Source organism: Lontra canadensis, unplaced genomic scaffold (genome assembly GCF_010015895.1).
Source record: "Lontra canadensis isolate GAN:19392208 unplaced genomic scaffold, GSC_riverotter_1.0 scaffold197, whole genome shotgun sequence".
In the NCBI taxonomy this organism is placed as follows: domain Eukaryota; kingdom Metazoa; phylum Chordata; class Mammalia; order Carnivora; family Mustelidae; genus Lontra; species Lontra canadensis.
This window is the reverse complement of record NW_022631191.1, coordinates 1461489-1474501: the sequence shown is the minus strand read 5'-3', so window position 1 is coordinate 1474501 and position 13013 is coordinate 1461489. Positions and strand designations below refer to the sequence as shown.

Sequence of the window (13013 nt, the reverse complement as noted above, 5' to 3'; positions counted from 1 at the left end):
AAGATGGCACCAATGATCTTCACCTCCTGGTATTGATGCCCTTTTGTCATCCCCTTCCCTTGAGTGTGACCTGAACCTAGTGACTTACTCCTACTGAGGAGAATGTTGCAAAAGTGGTGGGATGTCACTTCAGAGATTGGGTCAAGAAGACTAACTTCCATCTTGCACTCACGCAATTCTCTCTCTCTCTCGGTCTCATCTCACTTGACTGGTCTGGTGAAGCAAGTGGCCATGTTATGAGCTGCCCTGTGGAGAGGCCCACATGACAAGGAACTCAGGACAACCAACAGCCAGTGAGGAACCGAGGCCCTAGGCCAACAACCCTCAAGGAATTGAATTCTGCCCACACTCGTGTGTGTGAGCTTGGAAGCAGATCCTTCCCCAGTTATGTGTTGAGATGACTGTAGCCTTACCTAACACCTTGACTGCAGCCTGTGAGACCCCAAAGTTGAAACCCAGCTAAGTCGTGCCCAGATTCCTGACCTACAGGAATTATGAGATAAATATGTTTTTAAGCCCCTAAGTTTTTGGAGTAATTAGTTACTCAACAATAATGAATACAGGCATGAATAGGTTATGCACAAGTTCTGCAATAGAGACTTCTGCCTACCAAGGCCAATCTGGTTGTAGCATTGCTGAGTTCCCACCTGCCAGTGACAGAGATCAATAATGAGCCCCCGCCATGAAATATTCTCTGGGTGCAGGCTGATTACTTCGGTCCCCTTCCATCATGCCTCACAGAGCTGTAGGTTCAGACTTGGTGCAAATCCCAGCTCTGCCAAGCTGATATGCCTAGACCAGGACTATTTTTTGAGAGGTCTGCTTCCCACGTGTCCAACAGGAACTTTGTGAAATGTCTCCCATAGAACTGCTCCCTTCCCTTTCCTAAGAGTGCCCCAGGGGCAGAGGACCTATCTGCCTTGATATCCCTCTTCTCCCATCACCACAATTTCAGGACTTCTGAGAAGCATGATCAGTCTGCTTCTTCAGGCCCCCAGTGACCATGGACCTGGGCCCCAGACCTCACTTTCATAGGTTAACACCTTTACCAATGAGATTTATGTAGTGCAAAGGGAATAGAGTTCATATGCAGTGGGGCTCCAAATGCTGCTCCTGTCCTCCCTTCTTCTGAGCCCTGACTGTGCAGGACCCTGACTAGAAGTAGGGACAGAGGATTTGGGTCTGGGCCTTGCCTTCCCTCCAGGAGCTCCCAGAATGGTGGGAGAAACAGACCCATTAATCCTAGAGTGTTTCAGACACCATGTAAGGCACAGTGGAAACACTAGCAGGAGGGAAGCTGTCAGTTGGGCTCCAGAGAACAAGTTGGGGGTGAGTCCTCAGTGGAAGTGCTCTCTTCTCATCCTTGCCACCTGCAGGCTCAGGAGCCATCCTGAGCGACGTGGTAACCTCTGGGAGGATGCAGCCGCAGCATCAAGGATGTGTCTCTATAGAAAATGACTTCTAGGTGAAGATAGCTTTTTTTTTTTTTTTAATTATGCTGTGTTAGTCACCATACAGTGCTTCATTAGTTTTTGATGTGCTGTTACATGATTCATTGTTTGTGTGTAACACCCAGTGCTCCACGCAATCCGTGCCCTCCTTAATACGCATCACCGGGCTCACTCCTCCCCTCAGGCCCCTCTAAAACTCTGTTTCTCGGAGTCCACAGTCTCTTACGGTTCGTCTCCCCCACCGATTTCCCCCCTTCATTTTCCCCTTCCTTCTAATGTCCTCCATGCTATTCCTTATGTTCTTCAAATTAGTGAAACCATATGATAATTGACTTTTCTCTGCTTGACTTATTTCACTCAGTATAATTTCCTCCTGTCCCGTCCATGTTGATGCAAAAGGGGTATTCATCCTTTCTGATGGCTGAGTGATTTTCCATTGTATATACGGACCACATCTTTATCCATTCATCTGTTGAAGTGCAATCCTGCTCCTTCCACAGTTTGGCTCTTGTGGACATGGTTGCAATTAACATTGGAGTGCATGTGCCCCTTCTTTTCACATCTGTATCTTTGGGGTATATACCCAGTAGTGCAATTGCTGGGTCATAGGGTAGCCCAATTTTACTTTTTTAAGGAACCTCCACACTCTTTTCCAAAGTGGCTGTACCACCTTGCATTCCCACCAACAGGGTGGGTAAGAGGGTTCCCCTTTCTCCACAATCTCTCCTGTTGTTTCTTGCTTTGTCAATTTTTGCCATTCTAACTGGTGTAAGGTGGTATCCCAATGTGGTTTTGATGTGAATTTCCCTAATGGCTAATGATGTTGGACATTTTCTCATGTGTCTCTTAGCCATTTGTATGTCTTCTTTGGAGAAGTGTCTGTTGATGTCTTCTGCCCACTTTTTGACTTATTTTTTTGGGTGTTGAGTTTGAGTTCTTTATAGATCTTGGGTATCAGCCCTTTATCTCTTCTTTAGGGTTCCTCTTTCTCCCCATCCCCCACTCATCTGCTCTCCCCGGCCCCCCACCCCACCCCACTCACTGCCAGTCACTCCTTTTCTAGGTGAGTGCCTGGGAAGGGGGATATTTGTGCCACCAGAGCAAACTCTCTGGAAGAGGCCATGTTTGACCAGTCTTACAGGATCAGAGCTAGGGCCTCTCTTGCAGAACTCACAGGATGCACGTCCACTGTGAGGAATGGGGCAGGACTGTGCCGAGATGGAAAAAAAGGTTGTCTGCAAACTGCTGAGGGCTGGGCTATAGCCTGGAGGACCCCAGCCTAGGCCCAGCAGTTCGCTGGCCTGGGAGCTGCTGAAGGTCACAGGTGCCCCTTTTCCTCTCCTGTTGGTCTGCTTCCAAGGGGCAGACTGCCTTGAGTGGGAATGGTAGTGAAGTGCTGAGCCTAAGCCCCCTCCCGTCTGTCATAGCTCGCAAGCCCGTCTCTTCTGAGATGTCTCTTCCAACCCTCCTTTCATGATCAATTCTGAATAGGTGCGCAGACAAAAGGCCGGCCTTTTCCCCTAGACGGAGGGCTGGGGTTGAACTGGGTCCAGGACCCGGGTGTCCACTGGCTTCTGCTTCCCCTTAACTTGTACAACCCAGGCCTCCTGACCAGAAGATTGGAGGCAGGGCTAAGCCAGTCCGTCCCACCAATCAAAACTACCAGAAGAGGGTGGGCTTTCTCACTCATCACTAGGTTCTTATCAACTGGAAATCTTGGAAAGGGGAGAAATGGAACCAAATGAACCCACTGAGAGAGCACCCACAATGAGAAAGGGTGGACTAGTGACAGTCCCTGATCTCGTCCAACACCCTCGTTTTCATGACTCTGGGGGTGCTGGGTGGCTCAGCTGGTTGAGCATCCAACTCTTGGTTTCGGATCAGGTCATGCTCAGGGTCGTTAGATCAAGCCCCAGGTTGAGCTCTGCACTCAGTGAGGAGTCTGCTTGAGACTCTCTCTCCCTCTGCGCCTCTCTCCCGCTCACACACACACTCATTCTCTCTCTAAATAAATGAAATCTGAAAAGCAAAACAAAATTCTGGGGCCCAAAAAGGGGGGGGGGGACTCTGTCCAACATAAAGGAACCATTCATATCTACATTTAAAAGCAAACTCAGCTTGAAACCATCACACTAAGTGAAAGAACACAGTCACAAAGGATCACAAATTGTATGATTCCATTTATATAAAATGTCCAAAATAGGCAAATCCATATAGATTAGTAGTAGCCTAGGGTTGAAGGGCTAGGGGGGTGGGGGCCAGGGGGATGGGGGGACAGGGGTAATGCCTAAGGAGTGTGGTTTCATTTTGGAATGATGAAAAAACATTCTAAAATCTTTTGCAGTGACAGTTGCACAACTAGAATATACTAAAAGCCACTGAATTGTATACTTTAAGTGGGTAAACTGTACGATGTATAAATTATATCACAATAAAGCTGTAAAAGTGAACTTGGGCTGCAAATGACCACACATCTGAGCTTCAGTCTCCATTCACAGGGGCAGAAGAAACCCTTTAGGGTAAAGAAAAGTCAGGGAAGCCTCCCTGAACATGGCATATGGGTTGGACAGGAAAGCATTCCAGAAAGAATGAGATTATAAATATAACCTTGATCTTAAGGGCAATAAAGCATCATGGATGGTTTTAAGCAGCAACAGTGACATGATCAGATCTGTACTTTAGAAACATCGCTCTAAATCACTGGATTTTACATTTAAAACAGGTAAACTTTACGATGTATAAATTATATCTCAATAAAGCCAAAACCAAAAATGCCTCTGGGGGGCTTGAGGAAGATGGACTGGAGGGCGTAAGGTTGGAGGGGACTGTGGCAGTTTAGGCGAGAGGTGTCAGGCCCACCTGCTGGGAGATGGGGAAAACTGGTCTGGGGATGGGGTAGGGGGAGACTCAGGATGTCTTGCCCACAGGTAAGGAGAACCCGGTAGAACTTGTTTTCAGAACCCAGAGCTCCCAGACTTCAGCCCTAGTGCTCCCGCCAGCACTGCAGCTGCTCCGCTGACAGGTGATGGAGGCACTGTTCTCCCCCTTCAAAGAGAAATGCACTTCAGAAACATATTTCAAAAAAATGTTGCTAAGGGTTTTATTTCTAACAAGAGGAAAATAATAAAATAAAATTAAAATAGGCTTCAGTTGGAACCAAGTTTCTTGTTTTGCTTTTTTTTTTTTTTGAACAAATTAATTACACACCAACAATCTTCTTTTATTACAACATGAACCCAGGAGGAGGAAAGGAGACAGGGCAGGACAGGGAGAGAAGGTCAAGGTGATTGTGAGGACAAGCACCAAAAGCTTTCTTCAGATCACAGGGAGCCAGCTCAGCTCCCCAACCAAATTCATTTAAAATAAGAACTGTGAGCACAGCTATGTGAAGTTTCCTCCTCCTGGGTAGAACAGTCAGGGGAAGGGGGGCGGGGAGAAAGGAGAGGAGAGGGAAGGGGATAGAAAGTGGGTCGGGTGGGGAGGCAGGAAAGGGGAAGGAGGAGAAAGAGTGAGAGGGAGAGGGAGGTGAGGTTAGTGTAGCATGGCCTGGCCAGGGCCAGAACTGGGGAGAGAAGGGAGAGGAGTTTCCCCCAGTTTGCATACGCACTGGCCTTGTCTCTGGAATGGTACTGGCCCAGCCCCAGCCACCCCCCTGCCCACCTGCCCATCCATCTATCTGCCTCAGGTGTCTGGGAATGCTGGTTAGAGGCTACCAGGGAGGGGGACTCCAGGGGCCGGCCCCCAGGAGCTGAGGTCTGAACAATACCTTGGAGTCAGAATATAAAAGTCAAGGGACTCAGGGGTGGGCTTGGGGGGGTGGCCATCCCCCCTTCTTGCCCACCTCCCAAGAAGCAGGCTTGATGGTCAGAAAGAGGATCCTTGAGGCCAAGGGGGGGGGGTCTTTGTTGGGGGTCTGTGCTAGACTCAGCCACTGTCACAACTGTTGCTGAGGTGGCTGCTGTGGGCAGGGCACATGCAGCCGAGGAGTCAGAGTAGAGAAAGGGGCTGAGGGGCCTGAAGTGGCCCCTAGCACCGGCTCCAAGCCATTCTGGTTCTCCTGGGTGCTGGGGCTGCCAGTGGTGGGCAGGGGTTGGGGGGGGCCCTCACCCCCAGTCTCCTCCTCCAGCTCCTCCTCCTCCTGGGCCTCCTCGGCCTCTGGCCCTGAGCTCCGTACCCTCTTTGGCTCTAGCTCCTCTCGGGCTGGGTCATCGCCCTCCCCACCCCGATCCACCTTCCGCCGTCGCCGCCTCTCCAATGCCCGGCCCCGTGCCCGGCTCCCATGGCGCTCTGCCTTCTCCAGCTGTGTATCAGACAGGCAGAAAGAGGTATGGGCCAGTGGTCAGGCCGGGGATCTCTGCCTCCTTGGCCTGACCTCCTGGCCCTATCCACGATCCCTGTCCTCACCTCCAGAAGTGTGCGGATCCGCTCCACGTCTGGAGGCTGCCCAGCCCGCAGTAGCTGCCAGATGCTGTGGTTCTCATCCAGGGTCACCTCAAGCAGGTCCCCTTCTAACATGAGCTCCTCCAGAGGGGCCCGGGTTGCTTCAGGCAGCTCTAATGCGGGGCCAGTCAACTGTGGCAACAGTGAGGACAGCAGCTCCAGGTCTGGTGGGTTGCAGGGACAGGCTGGGTTAGAGGCTGCTCCTGGTTGTATCCCCACCACCACCACCACAGAGCTGAGGAGCACAGGGGTCACTGGGGATATGCAAAAAACAGCCTACCCACACCTAGACCTACCTCTCTTACCTGAGCCCTCCCCAGGGGCTACCTTCTCAGGACTGGTCACACTGTCTCCGTTCTCCAGCAAGCCTGGGACCTGCCGAGGAGAGCAAGGACGGATGGTGGTAACTGAAGAACCAGGTCCTATTCCCCACTGAACCCAGACTTGGGAAACTGCACCTCCTGGAGGAGGAGAGCAGACAAAGACTGTGGCAGGGAGCAGTCTGGGGATCTGGACAGAATGTAGAATGGGGCAGGGAGGCCAGGCCGAGAGATCAAAGTCAGAGAACAGAGACGGGGCTGGAGCCTACACGGGGGCAGGGGCTAGGAGATAGGAATGTGAGGGCAAGAGCTGGGTCGGGCAGCTCACCTTGGGCATATCCTTGCCACTGCCTTCTCTGAGAGGGTCAGAGGCAGGGGCTGAAGGGTAGGTAGGGGGCTCCTCAGGCTTGGGTTCAGCCTGCAGCCGCTGGCGAAGCTCAGCCAGCCGTCCCAACAGAGCAGTCACATCCTCAGAGGCCAAAGCCTGCCTGGCGCGGCCTTGCCAGCTGATGGCCCTCTCTGTGAGACACTGCAGGGCCTCGCCTTCAGGCAGCCGCACAGGCAGTCTCTGCAGGGCCACCAGCAGTGCCAGGATGGTCTCCAGGCGCGGGCGCCGTGAGCGCATGCACAGCGGACACAAGAATTTGGTGTCCCACTCCCACCAGGCCAGCAGTGGGGTGGGGGTGGGACTGGGCCTTGGGGAGCTGAGGAGGCGGGGTACCGACACACATCGCCCATGGAACCAGTCCTGGCACAGGTCACACTGCAGAGCTCCCACCCCAGCCGGCACCTGCCCACACACACAGACAGAGGTTGCAGAGGAAGCCGTGGCCGATGACGCCAGTGGACTGGGCTTGGCGGAGTTGGTGCGACGCAGCTGCAGGATACCCTCCTTCTCCTTCTGTTCCCCCTCCTTGAAGGCCACGATCTGGCATGCCCAGGACAGCAGGAGAGGAGATCAGCAGCCTATCCCCTCCCCGCTCTGACACCATTAACATCCTACTCCCAAACCAGGAGAAGCGAGGCCCAGGGAGCAAGCAGTCTGCCCAGGGTTGCTCCCCTCAGACACTTATCACTGCCAGGCTCTCCTCTCCTTGTGGGCCCCAGCTCCTTACCACAGAGCCTGGGTCCCTGAGGTCCTGTGCAGACAGTCCCAGCAGCTCCGTGTCAGATTTGTACAAGCCCAGCTCCTTCTCCATCCATCGGCTGCGCTTGGTGCTGTCGGAGCCGGCGTCTGCACACGGGCAGAGCACCTAAGGCAGGCAGACAGGGTGCAGATGAGTAGGCTTCCCCTACCTCCCACTCCCAGTACTGCCCGACCCCGACATCCTCCTCTGAGCCATCTCACAACAGCAGGACTGGAGGCAGGAGAGGCTGGGGATCAGGGTCCAGGCCTCACCTCCAGAAGTGTGTAGCAAGAATTCTTCTTGAGGAAGGTCTTGGAGGCCTTCTCCCTCCAGGAGTGCGCTGTCAGTACCTGCAGCTCTAGCTGTCTCAGCTCCTCCAACCCCACGGGTAGGTCCCGGCCCACAGCCACCAGGCCCTCTAAGTCATCCAAGCAGGGGTAGTGGTCACCATTCTGGGACAGGGACAAAAGAAAGTTCAAGTCAACTTGCTATCATCTACCGAAGTTTCTCTGTGCCCGGCCCTGAGCTGGGAAGAGGCACTAGACTTGCAGTCTTCGGGGAGAAGAGAACAGGGATCGTGCTAAGGGAAGCACTCCTACAACTCCCGTACCCACTGGGTCAGCCCGCAGATAATCCACTGAGTCCCCGTGACCATCACACTCATCACTTTGTTGTGGTCTGCCCCTTATACCCTCCCCTGCCTCTACCACTCTGACCCTTTCTGCAACCTCTCCACCCTCAGGCTGGCCTTGTGAGCCCGCATCACATGGCTTACCACCAAGCATTTTCCCTCCTCTCAATGTACTGTGCCTGCTTCTCTAGGCAACCCAACCCAGCACAACCCAACATATGCCAGCTCTCCTGGCTGGACTGACGCTCCAGGGTGGAGGGCCAGGGGGCAACAAGGTCCTTACCTGGATCTCGTCCACATCAGCAATCCAGGCCCGGGCCTTAGCAAGAGCCTCCTTGAGAGCCTGGATGTTGGGCAGGTGAACAGGGATGTTTTCTGCCTCGTGGATTATGGCCTCAAGCGTGGCTGGTGGATGCTTCTGCCTAAAGACAGGGGGAAAAAGAAGCCTCAGTCTCGAGTGACCTGCCTAACAAGCAGCCTGGCCTGACCACCATATGTATCAGCAGGGGCCCCTGGAACTGCCACTTAGGCCTGCTTGCTAGTACTCTGCCTACAGGGGTCTGCCAGTCCTGTCCGCTCCAGACTGCACACACCCACCCAACTTCCACCATAGCCTCTGCTTGTCTGCCAGTCTGCCAGCCTATTCGCATTGCGTACACGACTGGTGATATTCATCTGGTGCTGTAGTTTGTCAGGCTGCCTTGTGTGTGGCTTTTCCCGACATCTGTCCATCTGCCTGTTAGTTCTTATGCTCCTGTGCGTGTGCCCACATTAGCCTGTGGAGCTAGTCCTCTATGCATCTCTGTATCTGTCCATCTCTGCTTCCCCGTAAGCCTGTTTCTGCCTCTAGGTATACATGGAGTTTAAAAAAAAAAAAAAAAAAAAAAGCTAGGGAACAAAAAAGGGAAGAAAGTCAATACACCAACACCAGAGTCTGGTACTCAAGGCCACCCATGGGAATCACTGTCGGCTTTTCCACGAAACTGTGAAGGTTGGGGCAGAGGTAGAAGAGCGGTTGACCTACCTGGCCTCCAGGCAGAGGTGGGCTTTCTCCTCCCAGCGTTCAGCAATGGTTAGCAGCTCCTGCAGCTCAGCCCGGGCCTTATCGACAGCAGGGCTAGGGGCCACGCTAGCACCCGCGACCAATAGTCCACGCATGACAGCCAGGGTGCCCCTTCGGGCTGAAGGGGCCAACGTGCGTTTCACCTCATCCAGCCATCGCGCCTGTTCCACCTGCCGCTGGAGCTGCTGGGCCTCAGGCACCTCCACCCCCAGCTGCTGCCCCCTCTCCAACAGGGACTGCAGGAGCCCTGGACTGGAGGGCAGTGAGGCCAGGGCCTCACGGGCCTCAGCCTGGTAGGCCTCCACCTGTTCCAGAATACCCTACCAGGATACAGAGGAAGAACAAACTCCTCAGCTGGGCCCATCAGAGGTCCCACCACCAAATACCTTTGCCCCACCTACCTACTTACCCTCCGGTATTTGGGAAGAGAGCCTAACATGGACTGTGCTCTCCTCTGCCATGCCCTAAGGTTCCCTTCCCGTTAGAATACCCTGGGGAACTTGTTAAAACACAGATTCCTGGGCCCCACCTCTAGAGAGTCTTAATAGGGTTTGGTCAGAAGTCTGTGCTTTAAATTCCCAGAGCATTCTGATGTATACACCAGGAGACCCTCTGCCCTAAAAACACTCTGCTATGCTTGGCCTCCTCACAAACCCCTACGCTCACACTGGTGTCTACTGCCCTCTTTGTCCCACCTCTCCTCTCCCTTCCTCAACTTGACTCAGCTTTCCAGGCCCACAAACATCCTTGTTCCTTTCTCCTCTTACACCTCTACCTCTTGACTCCACATCCCATACTTACATCACCTGCCCCTTATGCCTTCCTTGTCTCCCAGCTCCTGTTACTCTCACAGGGGCATCCTGTCTTGCCCTAACATTTAACATTTAAGGAAGCCAAGAGTAGCCTGCTGCTCAGGTCTCCCAATCCCTCTGAACCCTCATCAGCACTCTGAGTGCACTCCTCCTCACCTTGACATCCCCAATCTGGTGCATGGCACAAGGCAGGTTGTTCATCTGGTCCAGAAAGGCCCGGAGCTCAGCCAGGGTCATCTGTAGACCAGCCGCCCTGTGGGGCCTATGGAGTTTCACATGTGGGGTTTCAGGTCCAAACCCAGTCCCCTCCCTCCATCTCTGTGCTCAGACCCAATGCTTTTCCTCATACCTGCCCACCTTGATCTTTCCTACTCCACAGTACCCCTCAACTGTCCAGATTGGGGGGGTGGTGGTGTAAGAAACCAACACATTCATATGATGAAAGCAAAGAATGAGAAGAGGGGAATACAGGATATATTGGGTGGGGGGTAGCTTAGAAATTAAATGACGGTAACAGAAGCTGGACTTTTCAACTCATCCTCTACTCTGAACTCTCTGATCAGGCTGAAGCTTCTCTTCTTGTCCCCTAAGCTTTCCACAACTCCTCTTTGCCCACAAAATCCCTAAGCCCGCTGGAAATCTCCAGGTACTGATAAAAAGAACCTTTTCTAGCTTTTTTAGCACTCTTCTCCATTCTAGTTGCCTGATCTCCTTGCCCTTCCAACACCTCTTAGGCCACCTTGCGCCACAGTACTTGTCAGCTTCCTGCTGACGTCATCTGCCTAGTGGCACTCAGAGTCCACTTCCCCTAGACGCTGGCTCCTCAGCAGGCAGAATCTGAGCCTGCCACTTCCCACTGCCATACCCAGCTTCTTGGCCGCTGACGAGTCCCAGAGCCCGGGACACGCAAGCCTCCGCCTCGCTCAGGCAGTTCTTCAGTCGCTGCAATAGCTCACTGTTCGGGAACCTCCGTTCACGGGCCTCGGACTCTAGCGCCCTCAGCTCTTCAAGGCCTGGAGAGAGAATGAAAGCAGCAAGGAGTAGGCAGTATTGAGTAAAGGCCAAGGAAGGGGGTGGGGGTGTACAGAAGAAAAGGGAAGAGAACTTGCCTGTGGAGTCCCTCTGTCCCCCCATCACTCACTGCGCTTCCGCCCATCCTCCACCTCCAGGGCCACTCGAACTTTGTTGGCCCAGGTGTCAAAGGACTCAGCCCGAACCTTCAGCTTATGCAACATGGCAGGGAGCTCATCCAAGGTGTATCGATACCTGGAAGAAGATGGCAGGGAAGCACATGTCTGGCCCAGCTCCGCAGCCCCCTGCTCAGACCAATTCCCTCAGTAGGTCCCCTGCTCACCGCAGGTACTGCCGGCTACTGGAGCACTTGCAGAGGTCATTGATGTGGGAAAGGCAGACAAGGCCGTCTGGGCAGTCATAGCAGGCCAGGGCTGATAGGAAGCACGTGGTCTTGCACTTGATGCACTGGCGCTCATCATCTGGGAGTAGCTCAAAAGCCTCTCGCTCAGCTTCTGTGATGCCCTGGGAGCATTCAACCCATGCACGTTATATTGAACCAGAACAGGGCTGCAGATAGGCCCTAACTCTACCACAACTGAGCCCCACGTTAGTTAGACTCCAATCTGTGTTGAGAGTTCTGGAGAGCAAACTCCACAGAATATACTGCCTCTGTGAAGTTCAAGCTCTTGAAACCGGGAAATCAGATGAACCAGGGCAAGATCAGTGTGGGCTGAGAGGGAAAAAAAAATCAGGCACGATTCAGATCAGCAGAAAGGGCCCATAGGGTGAGAGAAGATGAGGAAAGTGGTGGGCCAAGGCACCAGAGAGGTGGCACTGTGTGGGAGTGGCCAAGGGAAAGGCTGTGAACAAGGCTGTGCTGGCTTGTAGTCACTCAGCACCCACCGTGTTCCAGGCACCGCGCTGGCAGCTTGGCAGGCAGGACACACTGCAAAGCACATATAGAACTCACAGAAATAAAACGCTGTGCTTGTGTCCAGTGTTTAAAGATACTATTTTTTTTTTCAACAACATGGCTTCCAAACCTATGCCAATGACTTCATCTGTTACTCAGATGAAGAAAAAGAATCCTGTTCTAATAATGGAGGAAAAGACAGCTATGCTGAAGTAACTGAAAGACAATATGATGCTATGGATTATGGCCAATTTTAGGGATTTTTAAAGGGAAATTCTTGACTAACAGTTTTTGTTCTATACTGACTGTAACACCTAACCTCTGCATCAGAAAGGAGTCTATTGTACATAACAAATCCCACTCTGCCACTTACTAGCTGTGTGACATGGAGTAAATTAAATTTACACCTCTCTAGGTTTCTATTTCCCCATCTTATAAAATGGGAGATAATGGCACCATCTTCATTGTGTTGTCATGAAGATTAACAAAGGTACAGCAACTAAGGACTTAGAAAAGTATCGTAATATTTAGAATAAGTAGAATCACCAAAGACCCATAACAGCCAAAACAATCTTGAGAAAGAAGAATAAAGCTGGAGGCATCATACTTCCTGATTTCAAACTACACTACAAAGCTATAAAAATTAAAATACTATGGGACTTGCATAAAAAATGACACAGAGCAGTGGAACAGAATTAAGCCCCAGAAATAAACCCTTGCATATACAGTCAACTAACACTTGGTAAGAGAGCCAAAAATCCTCAACAGGGAAAGGACAGTCTCTTCAATAAGTGGCACTGAGAAAACTGAGTAACGATGAGCAGAAGAACAAATATGGGTCCTTATACCACTCATGAAAATGAACCTGAAGTTGCTTAAAGACTTAAACATGATACCTAAAACTGCAAAGCTCCTAGAAGAAAACATAGTGGTAAAGTTCTTTGACATTGGTTGGCAATGACTTCTTGGATAGGACACTTAAAGCACAAGCAACAAAAGCAGAAATAAGTGGGACTACATTAAAGCATCTGCACAGCAAAAGAAATCATCAACAAAATGAAAAGGAAACCTACGGAATGGGAGAACTATTTGTAAACCATCTATTTGATAAAGGGTTAATATCCAAAATATATAAGGAACTCATCCAACGTCAATAGCAAAAAACCCCCACAAACAATCTGATCAAAAATAGGCAGAGAACCTGAACAGACATTTTCCAAAGAGACACAAATGGCCAAGAGG

General features: G+C 51.8%; 1 protein-coding gene across 7 annotated transcripts in view; it reads right to left on the bottom strand.

Annotated features, from left to right (window-relative positions):
• Nucleotides 1–3620: 3620 nt before the first annotated feature.
• The window catches only part of KDM5C (lysine demethylase 5C), a 32117-nt gene continuing 22724 nt past the window's right edge, over nt 3621–13013 (bottom strand). For 2 of the 7 annotated variants that reach the window (XM_032847968.1, XM_032847969.1), the window contains exons 15-26: nt 11199–11380; nt 10986–11110; nt 10710–10857; nt 10001–10106; nt 8994–9352; nt 8253–8391; nt 7611–7790; nt 7327–7464; nt 6540–7139; nt 6188–6266; nt 5856–6055; nt 4626–5751 (exon numbers count right to left, since the gene is read on the bottom strand). In XM_032847968.1, coding sequence (XP_032703859.1) covers nt 5386–5751; nt 5856–6055; nt 6188–6266; nt 6540–7139; nt 7327–7464; nt 7611–7790; nt 8253–8391; nt 8994–9352; nt 10001–10106; nt 10710–10857; nt 10986–11110; nt 11199–11380 — 2622 coding nt within the window. In that variant the 3' untranslated portion in view covers nt 4626–5385. Of the gene's footprint in view, nt 4497–4625; nt 5752–5855; nt 6056–6187; nt 6267–6539; nt 7140–7326; nt 7465–7610; nt 7791–8252; nt 8392–8993; nt 9353–10000; nt 10107–10709; nt 10858–10985; nt 11111–11198; nt 11381–13013 lie in introns of those variants that run through there. The other 5 variants (XM_032847971.1, XM_032847970.1, XM_032847972.1 and 2 more) reach the window with 4 other exon arrangements.